This window comes from Varanus komodoensis, unplaced genomic scaffold (genome assembly GCF_004798865.1).
Source record: "Varanus komodoensis strain SLA01 unplaced genomic scaffold, ASM479886v1 scaffold4, whole genome shotgun sequence".
Lineage (NCBI taxonomy): Eukaryota > Metazoa > Chordata > Lepidosauria > Squamata > Varanidae > Varanus > Varanus komodoensis.
This window is the reverse complement of record NW_025335941.1, coordinates 50122374-50141974: the sequence shown is the minus strand read 5'-3', so window position 1 is coordinate 50141974 and position 19601 is coordinate 50122374. Positions and strand designations below refer to the sequence as shown.

Here is a 19601-nt window from a genome sequence, read left to right as displayed (position 1 = left end):
TTGCCATGATGATGAAGCCTACAAGAACTTCTTCCTCTTTAAATTATTATTGCAACAACCCTGGTAGGGTAGGCTGGAATGGCTCGAATTCACCAGTGAGTTTTATAATCATGTCAGGGTGGCCTGAAATACAGATTTCCCAGCACTTTACCCACGAAATCAGATTTCCCTTAATGGAAGTTTAAATCCAAAACATCTGGAGGGTACAAAGTTTAAGAATTCATGAATCTTTTATCCTGCCATGCTTCCTACTTGGTTGCAAGCTATCCTGAATTTAAAAAAAAATGAAACAAGACTCATTATGGCACAAAATAAGCTACACAAAAGGGCAAGACAAGGTCAGTACAAAATGCAAGCGCCAAACCCAGCACAACAACCACCATTTAAAATAAATTCTACTTTATTAATGTTTACAGCAGCCTCCTCCGTGCCCTAACATGTGGGCGCACAACACTCCTGGGGGATGCTGGGAATTGCAGTCCAACACATCAGGCCGTGCGCCACATTGTGGGTGGGGAAGCTACTTCATAGATTCGAAGCCGCCAGCGACCACCGAGGAGGGATCGCAGCCTTTCCAGAGGGGTCGAAGGCTTCCAGCAGCGGCCGGATCTCGCCTCCCAGCCGGAGCTATCGCGCACCGGGCGCAGGGAGGTGCTCTGCCGGCCAGGGCGGTGCGTTGACGCGCTCTCCGTGCGCCCGGCTCCTCCTCCGGCCGTCGCGTTTCCCCGGCAGGAAGCGTGCTTCCCCGCTCGCACGCCGGCTGTGTAAGTGGCGAGAAGTGGTGTGGGGTGTTGTGGGGAGGACACACGGGATGGAGAAAACGCAAGGAGGTTTCGTGGACTCGACCCCCGATCCAGTGCGCAGTTTTGAGCGCTGGAAGAAGAAGTACACCAAGCGCAAGAACAAGCTGCGGCTGCAGCGCAAGCAGAAGAAGCGACCCGAGTGGGAGGTGGAGAGGGAGGGCATCGCCAGCTTGGAGAGGCGCTACGCGGAGGTGAGCGAAGGGGGAGGAAGCCTGCTTGGGACCTGCTGCCAGGGCCGGGCAGTGGGCTCCTGGAAAACTATGGTGGTGCCATTGAGCGTGTGCAGAGTGCTTTGCCACCTTGTCGAGGGACCAGTACTGGCGGAACCATCGGTATCATCGGTGTTAGACTGCACACAAATGCATTTCCAAACAGAAAGTAACCTGGCTGGGAAGTGCTGGGAGTTGTAGGACTTTTTTCTGCCTTAACTGTGCATAGGTTTGCACCCTTAGTTGACACATTTAGCACACAATCCTGTGCATGCTTAGGCTGAAGAAGGGCCTACAACAGGCTCACTGGAACTTGTACTTTTCTCTGTCTTATCATGCATAGCACTGGGCCCTTCGGATTTCATCCAAACTCAGTGTAACTTGAATCCCATTCATTTCTGTGGGCCTGCTTGAAGTAGAACTAGCATTGGATATTATTGTTAAGGAATTACTAATCTTGTACCATCATCGCCACCATGAACTGATGTATGATAATAGGATGGGGCAGGATCCAACAGCATGCTTATGCCCTGTCTAGTTCTCTTTCATTCCATTGTCTGGTGGAAGTGGCCTCACCATTTTTGCATCAGCAATTTAGCATTTCTGGGGCAATTGGAAACATGCTGCATTCTAGGAGGAGGTAGGCAGTGGAGGCCACATAAAGGAGCTGCACCAATTTGTCACCTTCCAGGAACAAGCATTTCCCCTCATTTCTGAGATTTTCCTAGGAAGGCCTAAGTTTTCCTTGTGTAAGCAGTGGGTCCTGCTGGCACAGTGCCGTTATAGAAGAGTTAACTTCCCTCACCTGCATACAGGAGCCCAAATATGGATTGGACCATTCCTGCTTTCCTTTAGAATAAGAAGTATTGTGTATCTGAACCTGAAATGTGCAAGTTCCAGGCAGAGACTGCAATGGGGGAAGATGATTCGCTGAGTATATTTGGGGGAAAGAGCAGAGTAAAGTAGGGTGTATGGTGGTGCCAATAGGGGTTCAGAATAACCCTGGGAGTGCAGGTTTCTGAGGGTGTTCCCATCTGGGGTGGGAATGCTGTTCTTCAGAGCAGGGAAACTGTAGAGGCAATTTGCTGGGTATGAATTGGGGTTCCAATGTAATTGCATTCCTCTTTCATTCAGGTTGTTGCTAACTTTTTCATTGTTCTTCAAATAAACACTCTGCTGTTAGCGCCTTTAAAAACACACTTTAAAAGTTTGAACATCCTTTAGCCCAGTAAGGACACAATTTCTCTAAACAGGAGAAAATCTTACATTTTTCAGAAGGCCATAGCTATTCTTGGAAATTCAATGGCATTTGGTCAGAAATCAAGCATTTGGAGAAGTGGTGGGGGTGTATTCGTTTATGACGCCCAGTGTCTTTTACTCAATGTGCACAATGGAGTTGGGTTGCAGGATACTGGTGAGGCGTAGCCTGTCCAAACCCCGCTGCAGACTGATCCATGGAGTATTTTTACTCATGTCCTTACACCCCATTTATCACAATTACCACAGCCTGTGCCACCTATAAAACATTGCGCAGGTAATAGGACATGTTGATTGTATTTGATTATCGAGTGTGTGCATATGTTGGGAAGCCAGCATTAGCTGCTGTGTTGCAGCTTGTGTGCCAATAATTTCCTGTACAATCACAGGAATAACATTTCTTTACATAGAAAACTAGCATTTTTAAAAATCAGATAGCTTTTATTCTTAATCCAGTGGAAGGAGCCCATGGGACTTAGTGGTACAGAAACGTGATGGAGGGGTATTTATGCAGAGTACGTATACATTGGTTGGAGAGGGGGGTTTTTTGGTCTCATAATGCTAAAAGTTGGCATCATCTGATGGTACTGATTGGTGCAAGGTTCAGTACAGATAAAAAGGCGGCATGGCACGTACCATACAGAGCATACCATAGTTCACCTAATATGGAGTTCAAAGTGTACTGATGGGTACTCTTTTAAATACAGGCATTCCCTGAGTTATGAATGTGTGAGTTACAAACAACTCATACTTGAATGGCCCTAAAGCCTATTAATTTTTTAAAATTACTGCAGAAAATCATCAACAGCATAGAGCGTGGCAGTGAAAGGGGAGAGGGAAGGACTCAAAGCATCATGGTAGAGAAAGAGAAAATGAAGGGAGGCCTCTATAAACATGCCTTCCTGCCCTGCCCATCTGAAGAGGGAAATCGCTCTGGCCTTCCCTTGCTGCAAAGAGGCAGTGCTCGTGAGTTTTGTTGGGTGGGGGCTATATTTTCACTTTCATGGGGTCTTGTGCCCCTAACCTTAGTGAATGTGGAGGGCCTACTACATGTGATGTGAGTTACATAGAAATTCCGCTTGAAGACGCATCTCCATTTTCTCAAGAACGGAACTTATCTGTAGCTTTAAACTGAAGCTCAGTCCAGACAAGACGGAGGTCCTGTTGGTTGGTGGATCGGGCTTCGGAGAGGGTGAATTGAACCTAGTCCTGAATGGGGTTGCACTCCCTCTTAGGGACAAGGTCCGCAGCCTGGGAGTGCTCCTCGACCCAGAGCTTTCACTGGAAGCTCAGGTGACAGCAGTGGCGAGGAGCACTTTCCTTCAGCTTCGACTGATTCATCAGTTGCGCCCCTACCTGGAGTACGACTGCCTGGCGACAGTGACACACGCGCTGGTGACTTCCCGCCTTGACTTCTGTAACGTGCTCTACGTGGGGCTACCCTTGAAGACTGTCCAGATACTTCAATTGGTTCAAAATAGAGCTGCCAGGCTGCTGACGGGGACTGGGCGTTATGTTCACATGACTCCAGTCCTCTGTCAGCTTCACTGGCTTCCCATTGAAGTCCGGGCCCAATTCAAGGTGTTGGTGATGACCTATAAAGCCCTAAACGGCTTGGGTCCTGGTTACCTGAAGGAGTACTTACATCCATATATGCCTGCCTGCCCCTTGAGATCTGCAGGAGAGGCCCTTCTCTGGGAACCCTCTGTGAAAGAAATTAGGAGGGTGGGTACTCGGAGGAGGGCTTTCTCTGTGGTGGCGCCCAATCTATGGAATGCGCTCCCCAGAGAGGTCCACCTGGCGCCGTCGTTATTTGTTTTTCGGCGCCAGGCGAAGACCTTTTTATTTAAGCGTCATTTTAATTGTTAATATTATTTGCTTATTTTATCTGGCCAGGGCGACTTATTTTATATTGTTATCTCTTGTATTTTAATTTTCTGTTGTGAGCCACCCCGAGGCTTCGGCGAATGGGGCGGCATAGAAATGTTTTAATAAATAAATAAAGGGAATTAGACAAGTTCTTGGAGGGTAAGCATGTCAGTAGTTCACCACGGATGGATGTCTGTTGATTCCAGTATTGGAGGTAGTGTGTCTTCAGCAGAAGGTCTAGGTAACATGAGCCAGAGGGGGCCATTGCACTCGTGGCCTGCTTTGAGGCTTCCCAGCCATACCTTAGGTGGCCACTGTGGAAAAGAACATGATGGACTAGGTAGGCCTTGGCCCTAGGAGGTGCTTGGTGCTTGCATGGTAGGAAGTGTGATTTCCAGCCCCTGTACCAGCTGGCTCTGCCCCCTCCTTTTACATGAGATTGGGAACGTGCTGCATTATATCTTCCATTGTCTTGTACCCTTGCAACGCTGGGCTACTAGGGCTGATGATAATTGCAGTCAACCAGTTGTGTTGGGTAACCATTTCCCTACGTTTCATTTACGAAATGCTTGCATTCAGTAGAATTTGTCTTTGTAGGAGACTCAACTGGACTAAAAACTATTTTCGACTTCAGTCCATATAAACTGTTGAAATACGCAAAACATTATATGCCATTTAGAAAGAAATAATGCTGCAATTATTCCAAATACCACTGGTTTATGATTTTGCAAAACAGTTTCCATCTTTTTCTGCATTTAAAAACATTGAAATAATTGTGTTCTTGTTTCTTGCTTCCAAAATACTTTTCTTCTTATATCAAAATGGCCAATATTTTAGTTGTCACTGAAATTAAGCTACTGTGGTACATCCAGTTGGCATTTTGATTACTCTACATGCCACTGATAACACTTTGAATCAGTGCTCTGCTGTTCTGTGAGGAGCCCATAGCATTCAGAAATGGCAGCTGATTTTAATTTATATGTATATTATTATCCCAAGTGTAGAAATAATTAGGCAAATTTATTCTGAAGGTCTGTCTGTGAGCTTTCAGTCTTCTGCAAGAGGTAGGTCGGTAATCAGTTTTTATCTTTTCAGTTAGAGTACTAATGAAAGTTAGATGCTTGCTGCAGGGAGGCTGCATTGCAGGGTGAAATATGCTGAGAAAACATAATTACCTTTTATTAAGAAATTGTGCACATACACACAAACGTATCTTATTCTGGGGAGCTGCAAATTATGGAATTGGGTACATTTACTAGGCCTATATTTGCATGCAGGAGAATGAAATTCTTTCAGTCCAAGGGCTGAATTCCATTTTGAACACACTCTCAGCATCCCCATTGTGAGAAGGGCCAAAAATACCAGCATAGTTTAATGTATCTTTTATTGCCAGTCATTAAGCCATAGAAAATGGCTTAATGACTGGCAATAAAATGCATGGCATTCCTGGTGAAATGCAAGAATGTGCAGCTCTGAATCCAATCTCTTTATTTTGCAGAAATCCTAAAATTAGATTTTTTTTAAGGTTGATGGTTAGGCCTGTAATACATATCCTTAGTTGGAAGTAAACAGTATTGAGCTCCATGGGACTTAGTTCTGAGTAAACGTGTAGTAAGAATAGTGTGGTAGTTCTGTTTTTATAGAAATACTAATTATTTTAATACCATTGTTTCATATTTCACTTGATGTTGTCAAGCACAATGAGATGGGTTTTTTTTTCTTGTTGCTTAATTTCAGATAAATGCAAGCGAAATTGTCAGATTTTCAGATTTCCCATTATCCAAGAAAACACTGAAAGGTAAGCATCATAACATTTGGGTGTGATGGGTTGCAACTCACCTTTCAAGTATATGCAGGTAGACACATAGTGCCTCATTTTCACAACTGCTAAATCCATAGTTGGTGGGTGTGATAGTGACTGGATTGCTGCCCCACAGCCCCATTCTCCCATGCTAACCCTAACCCTGTGCTTTAGGTCAGGGGTCCTCAAACTTTTTAAACGGGGCCAGTTCACTGTTCCTCAGACTGTTGGGTGGTCGGACTAAAGTTTGAAAAAAAAATGAACAAATTCCTATGCACACTGCACATATCTTATTTGTAGTACAAAAAACCAGGAAAAACAATGCAATCTTTAAAATGAAGAACAATTTTAATCAACATAAACTTATTAGCATTTCAATGGGAAATACTATGGGCCTGCTTTTGACTAATGAGATGGTTAATGTCCAGTTCCATATTTTCTCCTCTCTACTGTATTCTCACTCCTCTCTTCTGTATTCAGAGCCAACACATGCGTGCAATAGGGGGAAGCGCCGGCACATGTGCAATTCATGCTGGCAAGACCAGCACAGCAGCAGGAGCTAGCCAGTACTAGCAGAGAGAGCCAGCACATGCGCAGTTGAAAGGAGCTGTCACAATTTGGTTTGTGCGCCGGCTCTCTGCTAGTCTCTGAAACTGAAAGAATTTCAGAGTACGCCAGCTCAGAGCTTTCGGACTCGTTTGGAGATCGTTTTCTTCGAATGAGTCCAAAAGCTCTGAGGAGGGCCGGATAAATGATCTTGGTGGGCCATATCTGGTCTGCGGGCCGTAGTTTGAGGACCCCTGCTTTAGAGAAACACCATGTTTAAACCATAGTGTTGTCTTCTGTTCTCCAGGCTTACAGGAAGCTCAGTATCGCATGGTCACTGAAATCCAGAGGCAAACTATAGGCTTGGCATTACAAGGAAAAGATGTGCTGGGAGCTGCAAAGACAGGATCAGGCAAAACCTTGGCTTTTCTTGTACCTGTAAGTAATGAACCTCATCACCACATATCATACTATAAGCTAATACTTATTTCATATTACTAATTGGTTAACTGGCCAAACACAGAGCTTGTCCATAGAACTTTTTGCCACTAGAACGTCTCGCTGTGCTTACATTTTACATTCTAATAGACATTCATAGGCTTAGTAAGATAACATAGTTTTGCCTTGATGATATTAATAATGACCTGCAATGGGCATCTGCGTCTGAATGTCCTGTCGTGTGATCTAAGCTATACAAATTGTAGAATTTTATGGTACAGCGCTGGTTGGACTGCACCACTTACATGTGAGAAGATAGAATTTCCTCCCTCTTAATATTAAAAATGTCTTGCACACAGAAAGCTAGCTCGTCCCAAAGAAGACAGCCACCTTCCCAAAATTTGGTGTTTCTAATAGAGCAGTTGTCTACTGGGGGAATGTTCAGAGTTCCTTGCAAATGCCTGGGGAGGCCCTGTGTACCATAGAGAATGTTCAGTTTGGCCTTTGCATATAATCAAGACTTTGTAAAGACCTCCACCCCATACAAGTGTTTAAAAAAGGAGAAAAATATCTACTAAATTCACTGGCACCTCTTTTCCCACTTGCCTGCAGGCACATGTGTACATGAAAATTCACAAAGAACTTGATGGGATAGAAATCTTTAATTTCTCCCAAGAGCACCATAGTACTGATCAGAATTAGGGCTGGGCACACTTACCTAGAAGTAAAAAGATTTAGCAAGCATAGATCTGTAATTCTGTTCTGGTTTGGAATTTTGGCAAACTTATTTATTTACTTCTTAGATTCATAGGGTCGGAAGGGACCAAAAAGGCCATCAGGTCCAAGGATGCCAGTCACACCATTCCACTCAGATAACAGTCTAGCTTCTACTTGAATGTCTCTAGTGTGGAAGAGCACACAACCTCCCCTGGCAAGTGGTTCCACTGTTGTGTTGCTCTGACAGTTAGAAGTCCTTCTTTGTGTCTTGCCTGCACCTGCTGTACTGTTGGTTAAGTTCATTGTTCCATATCCTACACTCTGGGATGAGTGAGAAGAGATCTTTTCCTTCTTCTGTGTGACAGCCTTTAAAGTACCAGTAGAGTGCTATCAAGTCACCTCATAGTCTTCTTTTCTCAAGGCTGAACATGCCCAGTTCTTTCAGCCTCTTATCATAAGACTTAGTTTTCAGGCCCTGTATCATCTTTGTTGCCCTCCTCTGAACTTTCTTCAGATTTTCATCATCCCTTTTAAACCTGGGTGCCCGAAACGGAATGCTGTATTCCAGGTGAGGTGTGACTAGTGCAGCGTAGAGAGGAAGGAGCACTTCTCTTCTGGAAGGGATACCTCTCTTTATGCATCCCAAAATAGTGCCTTTGTTGCAGCTGTATCACATTGCTGGCTCGTATACAGCTTGATGTCTACAACATGGGTCCTCAAACTGTGGCCCAGGGGCCGGATCTGGCCCGCCATGGCCATTTATTCGGCCTGCCTCAGCCACCGCCCACCTCGCCCCCCAGGCGGGGAGGCATCGGCCTGCTCGTGAAGAGATCGTTTTGGATTCGCTCGGAGAAAATGATCTTCAAGCGAGCAAGCCGCTGCCTCGTGGTGTGTACCCACCCCCGCCTTGCCTCCCCTCCCCTTGCTGTCCCCACACACCCCGCTTCAGTGCGCACTCCTGCGTGCCCCACCCCCACTCCTGTGCCGGACCGTGCACCCCACCGGCACCACCTTTCCGGCCCGCGTCCAGCACCGGCACCTTTCAACTGGCCCCCTGGCGAAAAAGTTTGAGGACCTCTGGTCTACAACAACTCCATGGTCTTTTTCAGTACTGTTGAGCCAAGTTTTCCTCATCTTGTATCAATGCATTTTTAATTTTTGTTTAGCAGCCAACAGGCTACCAAAGGGGCTTCAGTTATTGGGTGGTAGAAAATGAATTGACCAGTATAAAAATAATAAAGATGTATAGGGATATGAAATAAGGCAGTTCCTTCTTACAGGCTTACAGTCTAAAATACATGACACAAAAGGAAAAGGGATTGGGAGGAAAGAAAGGAAAAGCAAATGCAGTGCTAGATACTTAATTACTAAGGTCTTAATTACTCCCTGCTTCTCTTTTAATTTTCTAGATGGCCATTTTCTGGCTGGGGTACTTCAGAGTGGAAGAAGGCTGGAGCTTCTGTCCTGGCTGCCCCAGTCTCTTCTCCTCCCTGATTGTGAAATGTCCCCTTTAGTCCCTCTCCACGGTTGCTTTTTTAACTTTGAGGAGCAGTCCTTTCTGTGCTGTCTATGAGGAAGGAGGGAATTGGAGCTCTAATTCCCAGTTCCATTAACATTAGCTGATCCTTGGATCTGGGAACACAAACAGTCCTATTCCCACCCGGCCCCCCAGCCATGAAATCTGGGGGCTATGTATTGCTCCCTTAACTGGTTTTAAATGCATAGTACTAGTATCTTTTGGGACAAATTTCAACAGGCTGTAAAGCTTATATCGTAATGGGAATATTGTGTATTGCTGTAGAAAAAGTGTTGAAAAAGTATTGTTCTTACTTAATTTGGAAAAAAAGAATAGCACACCATGAAGGAATTCGATAGGTTTTCTAATTAGCATTTTCTAACTGTTCAGGCTCTGGAAATCTTATACCGCCAGCAGTGGACTTCCATGGATGGACTGGGGGTACTTATAATATCACCTACCCGAGAGCTGGCATACCAGACCTTTGAGGTTCTGCGTAAGGTGGGAAAGAATCACGACTTCTCAGCTGGTCTTATCATCGGTGGAAAGGTTGGCCTCCTCCAATTTTTACAATATGTATGGGAAAAATGGGCTTCGCTGAGAGAAAAATGAAGTGTGTTGAAGTGAGAGTTTGGGGTATCTGTATTCATTCTGCTTTGTTTCCTGGCTACTCTCATGTTTGTGTTTTTGTTCCTGCCATCTTTAACTCTGCTTAGAACAACATTGTATTTAAACACTAGCCTTGTATGCAAAAAACAGAATCATGTGCAGGCAAGTGCATGGAATTCCATGCAAGCGACAGAACAGACAGAGGACGGAGGGAATCTTCCAACTTTTCTTTGCGTCAGCATAGAAATACCCGTTTCCCATAGCTTAAACAGGAGCTAATGTACATGTCCAGCTTAGAACTCATTTTCTGTTGAATGCTATCCTTCATAACCCCTAAGGCCTGTTCTGATAGTTTAGCTTGGAAATTGTGCTCTGTCAAATTATTTGGAAATATATTCTGTTGAACCTGTTGGAACATCCTTACAAGCAAACATGGATAGGACTGTGGCACATGCTGACAAAATTAAAGCTCTGGTAATCATTCCCCTTCATATTTGTTTTCTCTGGCCATTAAAAGCTGCCACAGTTAAGACCATGTTTAAGTCTAGGTGCGGAACTGGTTTTAAGGTGGGGGTCCTGACTACACCCACCACATTTTCCATGGGTCTGAATGTCATTGTCTTGCTTCACCTATTTTTCCTTCCCTCTGTACTGAGAGAAGCATGAGGTTCCATGTCTCCCTCAGCATGGAAAAATTGACTCAGCTGCTCTCTCTTCCACATGGCTTGCAGTTTCCCCAGTAGCATGTGAAAGAAGACTTAGCTGGTGCTGGGAAGAGCTGCTCCTGATTGTGTCCCTGTGGCCCCCATCCTGCTTTTATCTCTAGTCTGAGATTATAGTGGGGATTCCTCCAAGGGGCATAGTCCAGAGGCTGTGCGCCCTGGTGGAAACCAAGGAGACTGCACAAGACTAAAGGTCATAACTTCTGAAGGCTAGAGGTTCTGCACTCCTGCATTAACATCTTTCCAGAACATGTTTTGATTCTAATGCTGGCATCCATTTGCTGGAAGAATTCCCTAGATTGGTTTTGGGGGGGTGGGGGGAAGCAGCTGCAATGTGGCAGGTGGCCAGAAACAGCCAGATTGGAATCTGGTCCATCGTGAAGGTTTTCTGTGTGCTGCAGCTCATGATGCAAATCCTGTGATTTTCTCTATGCCACCTCAAGACATGCATGTGCCCTTTTGCAGTTGCATGGGGGAAAATCTCAGTTGTGCTATGAACTCCTGTGTTTGGTCAAACTTTCTGCAAGGAGTATATTCTGAAACTGTCAATTACTAACCTCCAACTCTTGTTTCAGGATTTGAAGCAAGAATCAAACAGAATCCACAACATAAATATGCTCATATGTACTCCTGGTCGACTTTTACAGCACATGGATGAAACATCATATTTCCATGCCTCTAATCTACAAATGCTGAGTAAGCATAAAATGTTTGCTTTGGGCCCCTTTTCCCAGAGTTAATTGAATTGCTGTGAAGTGTTCAGAGGGTTTCAGCTGTTGGGCAGTATGGAAGGAAATAAATAATAATAGCAAAAATGTGAGCTTCAATAAAAGCTATTGCCCTGACTCTTAAGTGTTATTAAAGCTTCCAGCCATGCAGTCTAGATTGTAACAGCCTTTCTAAAAACAAACAGCTTATCCTTGCTCCTGTTTCTTAGAACATGCCTCTCTCAGAGGAATTCCATGACCAAGGTGGTAAACGTTCTTTTCTGACTCTGATCAGCATTTCCTGTGGAAGAAGAAGGTTCTGAAGAAGGTGACCCAGCTGCAGGCACTTAAAAGGATTGCAACTGTAATTTAGTTTGCAATCCTACATGCAGTTACTTGGCAGGAAGCCTTGCTGTATGCAGTGAGACTTCTCCAAAAGCATGTGTAGGATTGTGCAATCTGTCATCCCATTTGCCAGCCAGGAGAGCTGGTGGCAGGGAGTATCTGGCTGGAACCATAGCGCCTCCAAAATGGTGACCTGGCCCAATGAGATCTGGAGACCAGTGCTGAGTCTTGCTTTCTTCACTTGGTCTGACTACCTGTCCCAGGGTCTGCTGGGACTGAAGGAGGATGAAACCCCCTTACCTAGATCCTTATATTCTGTTGTCACTGGCTGGCTTTAGTGAGCTGTATTGTCATTTCTGCCAGCTGGATCCTGGTGATTAGGACCCTCAAAGGATATGAGTTCTATTCCATGGGTACCACTGTGAGAGCAGGAGCTGGGGTCAAGGTTTCAGATTGGTTTCAGGGTCAGTGTTTTGAGCCTCCATAACTTGTGCTGCCAAAGTTTTGGGTACTCTGCTTCTGAAGTTTCAGCTAAACATTAGGAGAGACTTCCTAATAGTTTGGAAGTAGACAATACTGTGGGAGGTGGAAGGTTCAGCTTTGTATTTAAACAAAGGAAATGCTGTATCTTGCATGGCAGGCCCTGCACTAAGTGGGGGATTGCACTAGGTCAGGATGGAGAGCCTCTTTCACCTGGAGGCATGAATTCACTTTCGAGGAAGATCTCGGGGGCCTTATTCCAGTGTTGGATGGGTTTGATGGCAAATGGAATGGGGTTAAAGGTACACAAAAACCAGCACTCCAAGTAGTTTAAGTCTGAGGAGAGGCTGGTGATGATCTATAAAGCCCTAAATGGCTTGGGTCCTAGACACCTGAAGGAGTGCCTCCTTCCCTATATGTCCTTCTGCCCCTTAAGATCTGAGGTGGAGGTCCTTCTTCAGGAGCCCTCCTTGAAAGAGATTAGGAGGGTGATTACCTGGAGAAGGGCCTTCTCTGTGGTGGTGCCCTGACTCTGGAATACACGCCCCAGAGAGGCTTGCTTGGTGCCAATGCTCTTTCTTTTCGCCTTTTTCTTCTCTCGTTATTTTAATGTCTAATTGGTTTTAATGTGTTGTATACTGCATGCTGTGCTGTTTTTAATTTCTATTTATCTTGTTTGTTGTAAACCATCCCAAGACACTAGTGTACAGACGATGTATAAAAGCTTTAAATAAAGAAAGAAAGAAGCAAGCAAGCAAGCAAACTAACACAGTTTAGAATGGAGAGAGGACAGACTGCACAAGAGATGGGAAATGGCCAACAATTTGTAGTTGGGGAAAAGGGGATGGGACCAGGGGAACCTTGGAAGTCTATGTGTGACTGTTGGATCTTAAGTTTTGTACTCGCGGATTGTTGATCCCCAGATCCCTGCCAACCTGATGAATTTGTGATCAGTGCCTGGATCACAGCTTGGCTCTGGGGCCATAGCAGAATCTGGGGAAGGCCCCAAATAGGGAAACAATCAAACATGTTCCAGGTGGGACTATAAATGGATGGGAATGGAGATCATATGGGTCAACACCAACACTCTCTTTATTCACTTGTGTGTGTGTGTGTGTGTGTTTTTTGAGTGAAGCATTTCATATGGATAAGCACCCAGCATCAAGTGTGGAAATTAGTCTTACCTTCTGTGTGAAGATTAGAAGCTTTAAAAAAATCCAATTCCTTCCAGCTGACCTTTCTCGTTTCAGTACTTGATGAAGCTGACAGAATTTTGGACATGGGCTTTGCTGATACAGTGAATGCAATTGTAGAAAACCTTCCCAAGAAACGCCAGACGCTGCTTTTCTCAGCTACACAAACCAAATCTGTGAAGGACCTTGCCCGGCTGAGCTTGAAAGATCCAGAATATGTTTGGGTGCATGAAAAAGCAAAGTTCAGGTAGGAAACTCCAAGAAATTGATGTGATTCTCTGGGGGTGGGGGAAAGGGTAGGGTGAAAATACCATTATAAGTCCTCAGGATATGCTTGTGATAAAAGAAGACAGAAGAGTAAAGTAAGCATGTTTGGCCACTTGAAATCACTCATTCACAATCATATGCACATCACAGTATGGATGTGCTCATTCTCTTGTGCATTAACACTCTCTCACACAAAAGAAAATCAGTCTTGGTTGGTCATAGTGTCATCATAGAATTCTTTTTCTCAGATCTTGTTCTGTGATTTCAAGTACTGTATGTGTGCTTCAAATAATGTTGATATATAACTGGCTTTCAGGCAGGAAGCTGTCAGCAAAATGTAAGTGTATAAAATAGCCAATTTAAAATCAGTGAAACCAGCTTAGCTGTGCATTTGACAAAGGGCAGTCCAAGTAATTTTTTATTTAATCCACCCCACCTTATCTCAGAGACATGACAAGACAATATAAGTGCTAGATATCCTGCCGTAATCCAGTTAAATAACTGAAGGCATAATACAGACTTCCAAGTATCCATGCTTAGAACTGCAGCCCTAGTAAATTCTTACTTCCACTTGCCCCTCTTGTGTGCAAGGTTTGTGGCATTCCCCCACTACTAATTATATCAAGCTGGAGTGTTTGTGATTTTGAAGTGTGTGGCAGGCCTTTCTTCTTACCGAGTTACTTCCACCAAATACAGCCTCACTTCTAGTTTGTGATGTTGCTGATCTGCAACAGAAATGTGGAAATGTGTGTGTGCTTTGTGGTCTCTGCGTCACACATATGGGTGCTGCATCTGCCCAGAGCTTCCACTCAGTAAGAGTATCCTAGCTAAGCTTAGAATTTTTGGCAGGAGCTGCACTCTCTTTCCTCTAGTATAAATAGGTGGGGCTCCCGCCATTTCCCTCAGTTCACATGGAGGCCGGTGTTTGGCCTCAGATTTTGGTTGCCCTATAGTGTGACCACCAACACTGACATGGGGCTAGCGGGTGGGTTGTGCGAATGCACAGATGACCACTCAAAGAACAAGGAACCAGTGTGGTGTAGTGGTTAAGAGCCTGGGACTGGGACTCAGACGATCTGGGTTCTAGTCCCCACTCAGCCATGGAGCCAACTGGGTGACTTTGGGCCAGTCACAGACTGTCAGCCCAACCTACCTCACAGGGTTGTTCTTGTGGGAATAAGATGGAGGAGGAGATGTAAGCTGCCTTGCGCCCTTTGTAGGAGAAGGCAGGGTATAAATTGAAAAAATAAATAAAACAACAGTTACAGGTAAGCAACCTTTCTTTCCCCAGAAGTTATGAGACTACAATTTAAGTTTGGGTTGGGTCCAGTGTTCGTTATACTTAGAGTCGATGTATTGAAATGAGTGGGATGTAACTAACTTAAGTCTCATTGATTTCAGGCTGCAGTGTAAACACGACTAACTTGAGTTCCTCTCTCTCATCATGTGATTGTGGACATTGTGGTCCAAGAGTGTGGCGAGGCATAGGCTTCCCCATGCCTGATCAACAAGCTTTATTTGGGTTCATGAGCTCTGTTGGCTATCTGTCCTCCTTTTAAAAACAGTTCAGATTATTGAGAATAAATGGCTGAGGAAGGAATTCTCCTGCATTTCCAACCAGACTAGTATGTTGTGTGGCAGCTAGCTGCAGCTGCTTGGTGAAATAGCAGTATATCTTCCTATAGTCTTCAGAATGGACCTGGTTAGGGGTGAGCTTGTAAGTCTTTCAACCCTCTGCTGCTATCAGTGAAATGAATTTGTATAAGGCAGCTTCCTATATTCTTGTTTTGCTTTGCCTTTGAGGCAGTGCCCCATAGAGCTGCTTTTTTGTACAAAAAGCCCTATAGAAAGGCAGAAAACTGTTAGAGGAGCTGGTATAGCAATTGTCTTACAGTTAGGGGTCATTTACTGAAGCATAGCATTGTTTATTTATTCAAGGAGATTTATATACTGCTTCCCACTTTGAAAATTATGTACAGTCCTGCAAATGTCAGCAGTAGCGTGAAAAATGAAAGTACAAGCTGTATTCACACGCATCGGCAAGAAGGATTAATGTATGGATATGTAGCATGGTTTCCCAGAGACCTAGGTGCCCAATGAGATACCCTGCCCCTCTAGTTTTCCACTTTTTTAAAAAAAGTAGCACCTTTTCCTTACGAGGAACTGGGTTCTTTTCAAAACGAAGTGAGTGCTTCCAGCTGCTGCCATCTTCCTTTCCCATGAATGCCACTGGGCCATACAGGGGGCTCAGAGACATGTTTAGGAAATCAACATGGCCAACAGCTGTAGGCTGTTGGTTTCCTTTGCAGTATACCCAGCTACCAAGGAAAAGAAGTGGAGCGGGGGAGAAGGGACTGGAAGGGGTGGCTAAGAGCGGTTGTGGGGATGGCAAAAGAGAGTAGTGGTGAGATGAAGAACTGCGGCAGGGAAGACAGCAGGAAGGGAGCTGAGGAGAGCAATGGGAAGCCAGTAGTGGTCTGGAGAAGCCAGCTGGAATATGCCTGGAGTCTGGAGAAGGCTGCTGGGAGACGCCTGGGGTCTGGAAAGAGCTGAGTGCTTCTATGTCTGAATTAACAGCACTGTGTATGTGTAAGAAAGAGAAACGGGGAGAAAAGGACTTTATGGCGAGGTATTTTAGAGTATTTTAAAAGAGAACAAGTAGTTTTTCTTGTGCTTTTCGTGGTCAGGCAAAGAGAAGGCAGGTATGTATGCAAGCATGTAGGATAGGTACACGGTGTATGCACGTATCCGTATGGATGGAAGTCCATGACTTTTTTAAAGTCATGACTTTACTGAGTCAGACTGTCTTACCCAGTATCATTAGTACTGACTGGCAGTGACTGCAGGGTTTGAGGCAGCCCTACCGGGAGATGCAGGGAATTGAACAGAGGACTTTGGCGTGCAAAGCAGGTGCTCTGCCAGCTCACTACAGCCCTTCTCAGGGAATGGCTTTCTGCCACTGGGATTATCAATTTTTTAAATTGGAGATCTTGGTGATTGAACTGAAGACCTTTTGCATGAAAAGTAGTTGTTGTACGAACAGAATCATTTAAGGTAATTCTGTGCCCCTTCTCTTAGCCTCAGCCCTGCTCTTCATTAATATTGACTATAACTCAAAGGGCTGCACGGATTGCAGAGCTAGTGTTTACAAAGTATGTCAGGTGGTGATGTTCAGCGAAGATGATCGTATTACGTGCCTTATGCTGGTTTTTTCAGAACCAGAGTTGCAACATCAGATCTCAAGAGATCTCTGTTTCTTGCAAAAAGTACATTTTATAACTATAATATAGTGACAGACTTTTTATTGTAATTTTGGTTGAAGTTCAGCTAGTGTGCTAGGGATAGAAAAAAAGAGCTTGCTGGCCGGATCCAGCCCCTACATTTTATTTGCCTATCCTTGCTCATCTAAAACATAACGTAGGCAGATAGATTGTTTTCTGCTTTTATGCATGAGCTTCGGAGTTTATTTCTTTTTCTGATGAGAAAAGATTAATTCCTTTTTGATAGTAGTTCTACTTGCTGTCTTGAAATAGCCTAATTGCTTGAATTTGACAATAACATGGAACAAAAATTAATGGAATCTTCCTTTTTTGGCAGGAATTACTGCCTTGAGAAACTATTTCATCAATTTACCAGAACAGGGGTGAAAAGTTCTAAGCTGAATTAGTTGCAAGCCTCCAGTGCCAGTTGGGTAATTTACAGAGCAGTAACTTACAGAGCAGTGGGCTGAACCAAATCATTATAGAACACTGTAATTTCTATAAAACGAGTAGCTTCTTGACTAAAATACTGCTGATACTTTTAATGGTTCCAGTTTCAACAGTGGAAAGATATAATGAAGCATTTTACATAGTTTATAGTACAGGGAACGGACAGCATCATCTTCATTTTTAAAACCTCAGCACTAATTTAATTTGCCTATTGTATATCTCAACAATGCTGTTACACAAGTCAATACAGAATTCGATTAAAATGTATTCTTGTTTAATTTCACTTGGCAAATTAGCCTGTGGCTAAAAAACAAGAACTGGATTGAAGTATTTTCTTCAATGGCTGTTAAACAAAGTCATAGATTCCATGGCGTGTTTCAGGTGTAATACCAAGTCATGTGCATATGAGCCTCATTATTGGAAAGGAGGGGCACAAATGCTGGCTAGGCAATGCTGGAACTTCTTTCTGTCTAAACGTGCATGGAGCTGTACCTTTAACAGTAAAAATAATGGTACTTAAATAATGATTCTATAATGTTTAGCATTAGTATTTACATTTGTCATATTACCATTTATTTTAGTACTCCAGCAACTTTGGAACAGAACTACATTGTTTGTGAACTGCATCAAAAAGTCAATATGTTGTACTCCTTTTTGAGAAGTCACCTGAATAAGAAGAGTATTGTATTTTTTGCAAGCTGTAAAGAGGTATTTCATATTGATATTCCTGTCTTCTTCTTAGTATACATATTCTTGCCTGGATTTTTTTTATCGCAACATCTGCTGAGGTATGCATACTGCAAGACAACTGTTTTCCAGTTTGCATATTGTTTTCGGAAGTGCAGTATTTGTATACCTATATTTGCTGTGCAAATTGAAAGAAAGTCTTCCCTTCTCTACCTGTATCTTGAAGATAGTACTTCAGAAGGCCTGTATGGCAGAATCATCCCCTGCATCTCAGAATCATATCTATTGACAGTTGAATAATCTATAGCTGGCCAAGAGAGAAGGATAGGCTACAATCCAAACAACATTTTTCCAATAAACACATATTTTAAAAATAATTTTAGACTGGCCACTTTTATGTGAAAGGAATAGCAGCCACAGTATCCTAAACTGGATTGTATGGATTTGCTTCTGAAAACATGTCTCTTCTGTTGTTATTGTCCCCTAATGGTGCTGCCTTTGTTAAACCTCACCTTGTGAATAGCAACCATGGAGGGCTTGTTTTCATAGGAAACCCAGCGCAGGAACTTATTCTGAATTGGGAGACTATAGTTGCTTTTTTCTGCATAGCAGAAATGCTCAGTTGAAGTACTTTGCTGTACATCAGCCTTCCCAACCTGAAGGTTTGGCTGAGGATGATGGGAGTTGTAGTCAACACATCTTCATGGCAACAGGTTGGGGGGAGGTTGATAGACATGGTTCTTTACATACTAATCTAAGCGTAAGGTCAGTCCTGCTCCAAAGTGCTTACAACCTGAATTATTGTTGGCTTCAAGGTTCAGTATTTGTTCAGAGTGTTCTGCCGACTTCGACCTGGGCTCCCCATGCTGGCTCTTCATGGCAAACAACAGCAGATGAAAAGAATGGAGGTCTACAACGATTTCGTGCGCAAGAAATCGGCAGTTCTCTTTGCTACAGATCTTGCTGCTCGGGGACTGGGTAAGCAGTCTTTCAATTTCCTGCACGTTTGTATATAGTTTAAGAATTACCTCTCCAGCATTTGGATCCTCAGGTGCCTTACTGCATTCCTCATCACACCTAGCCAGTCTGACCTGTGAAGATGGGGATTGTAATCCAGCAGTGGGTGGGTACCCAAGCGACCTGTGCCAAGCCTTCCGTCTCTAACTAACAGTTCTGTATGTGTACCCCACATGAAAGCATGCTTCTAAAAGTATGGGGTTTGGACTGTCAAGGCCTATTAATGAAGTAGATAAAAAAAAACAAGATGATGTGAATGTAATGGAGTTTTTTTTTAATAACAGTGTTTAAAAATAGACATAACTTCTCCAGTAGGGGAAGGCTCATGTACAGCAAAGCTGACTCCTCTTTCTGCAATGTAAGGTGGTGTGGCATGACACTGCCTATTTTACATAAGGGAAACGGGTACAGACTGTAGGGACTGGGCCCAACAATTCTGCAGGGGCACCTTAAGAAGACTTGGAAACTGATTCTGGCTCCTAGTGGGGGAAGCTCAGATCACTCCTGCTGCGTTTGAACTCTTGCTTCCCCCTTTCATGAATATCTATACCGTGTTTCACTGTTCTTTGCTCTATCCAGTGGCTTTTGGTGCTTCCATCAGTCAGACTCAGTTTAGCCCCTCTGATCTTGGTGGAGGGAGAGGAAGCGGTTGAAGTGCAGGATGTTTGGACTCCCACTGGTATTGTGGAAAATCATAGTATTCAGTGG

General features: G+C 44.0%; 1 protein-coding gene across 2 annotated transcripts in view; it reads left to right on the top strand.

The window, feature by feature from the left end:
* Positions 1 to 739: 739 nt before the first annotated feature.
* DDX10 (DEAD-box helicase 10) overlaps positions 740 to 19601 on the top strand; it is a 176044-nt gene continuing 157182 nt past the window's right edge. For both annotated transcript variants that reach the window (XM_044441435.1, XM_044441436.1), the window contains exons 1-8: positions 740 to 994; positions 5876 to 5936; positions 6793 to 6923; positions 9547 to 9705; positions 11063 to 11183; positions 13270 to 13459; positions 17771 to 17897; positions 18692 to 18854. In XM_044441435.1, the coding sequence (XP_044297370.1) occupies positions 812 to 994; positions 5876 to 5936; positions 6793 to 6923; positions 9547 to 9705; positions 11063 to 11183; positions 13270 to 13459; positions 17771 to 17897; positions 18692 to 18854 (1135 nt within the window). In that variant the 5' untranslated portion in view covers positions 740 to 811. The remainder of the gene's footprint in view (positions 995 to 5875; positions 5937 to 6792; positions 6924 to 9546; positions 9706 to 11062; positions 11184 to 13269; positions 13460 to 17770; positions 17898 to 18691; positions 18855 to 19601) is intronic.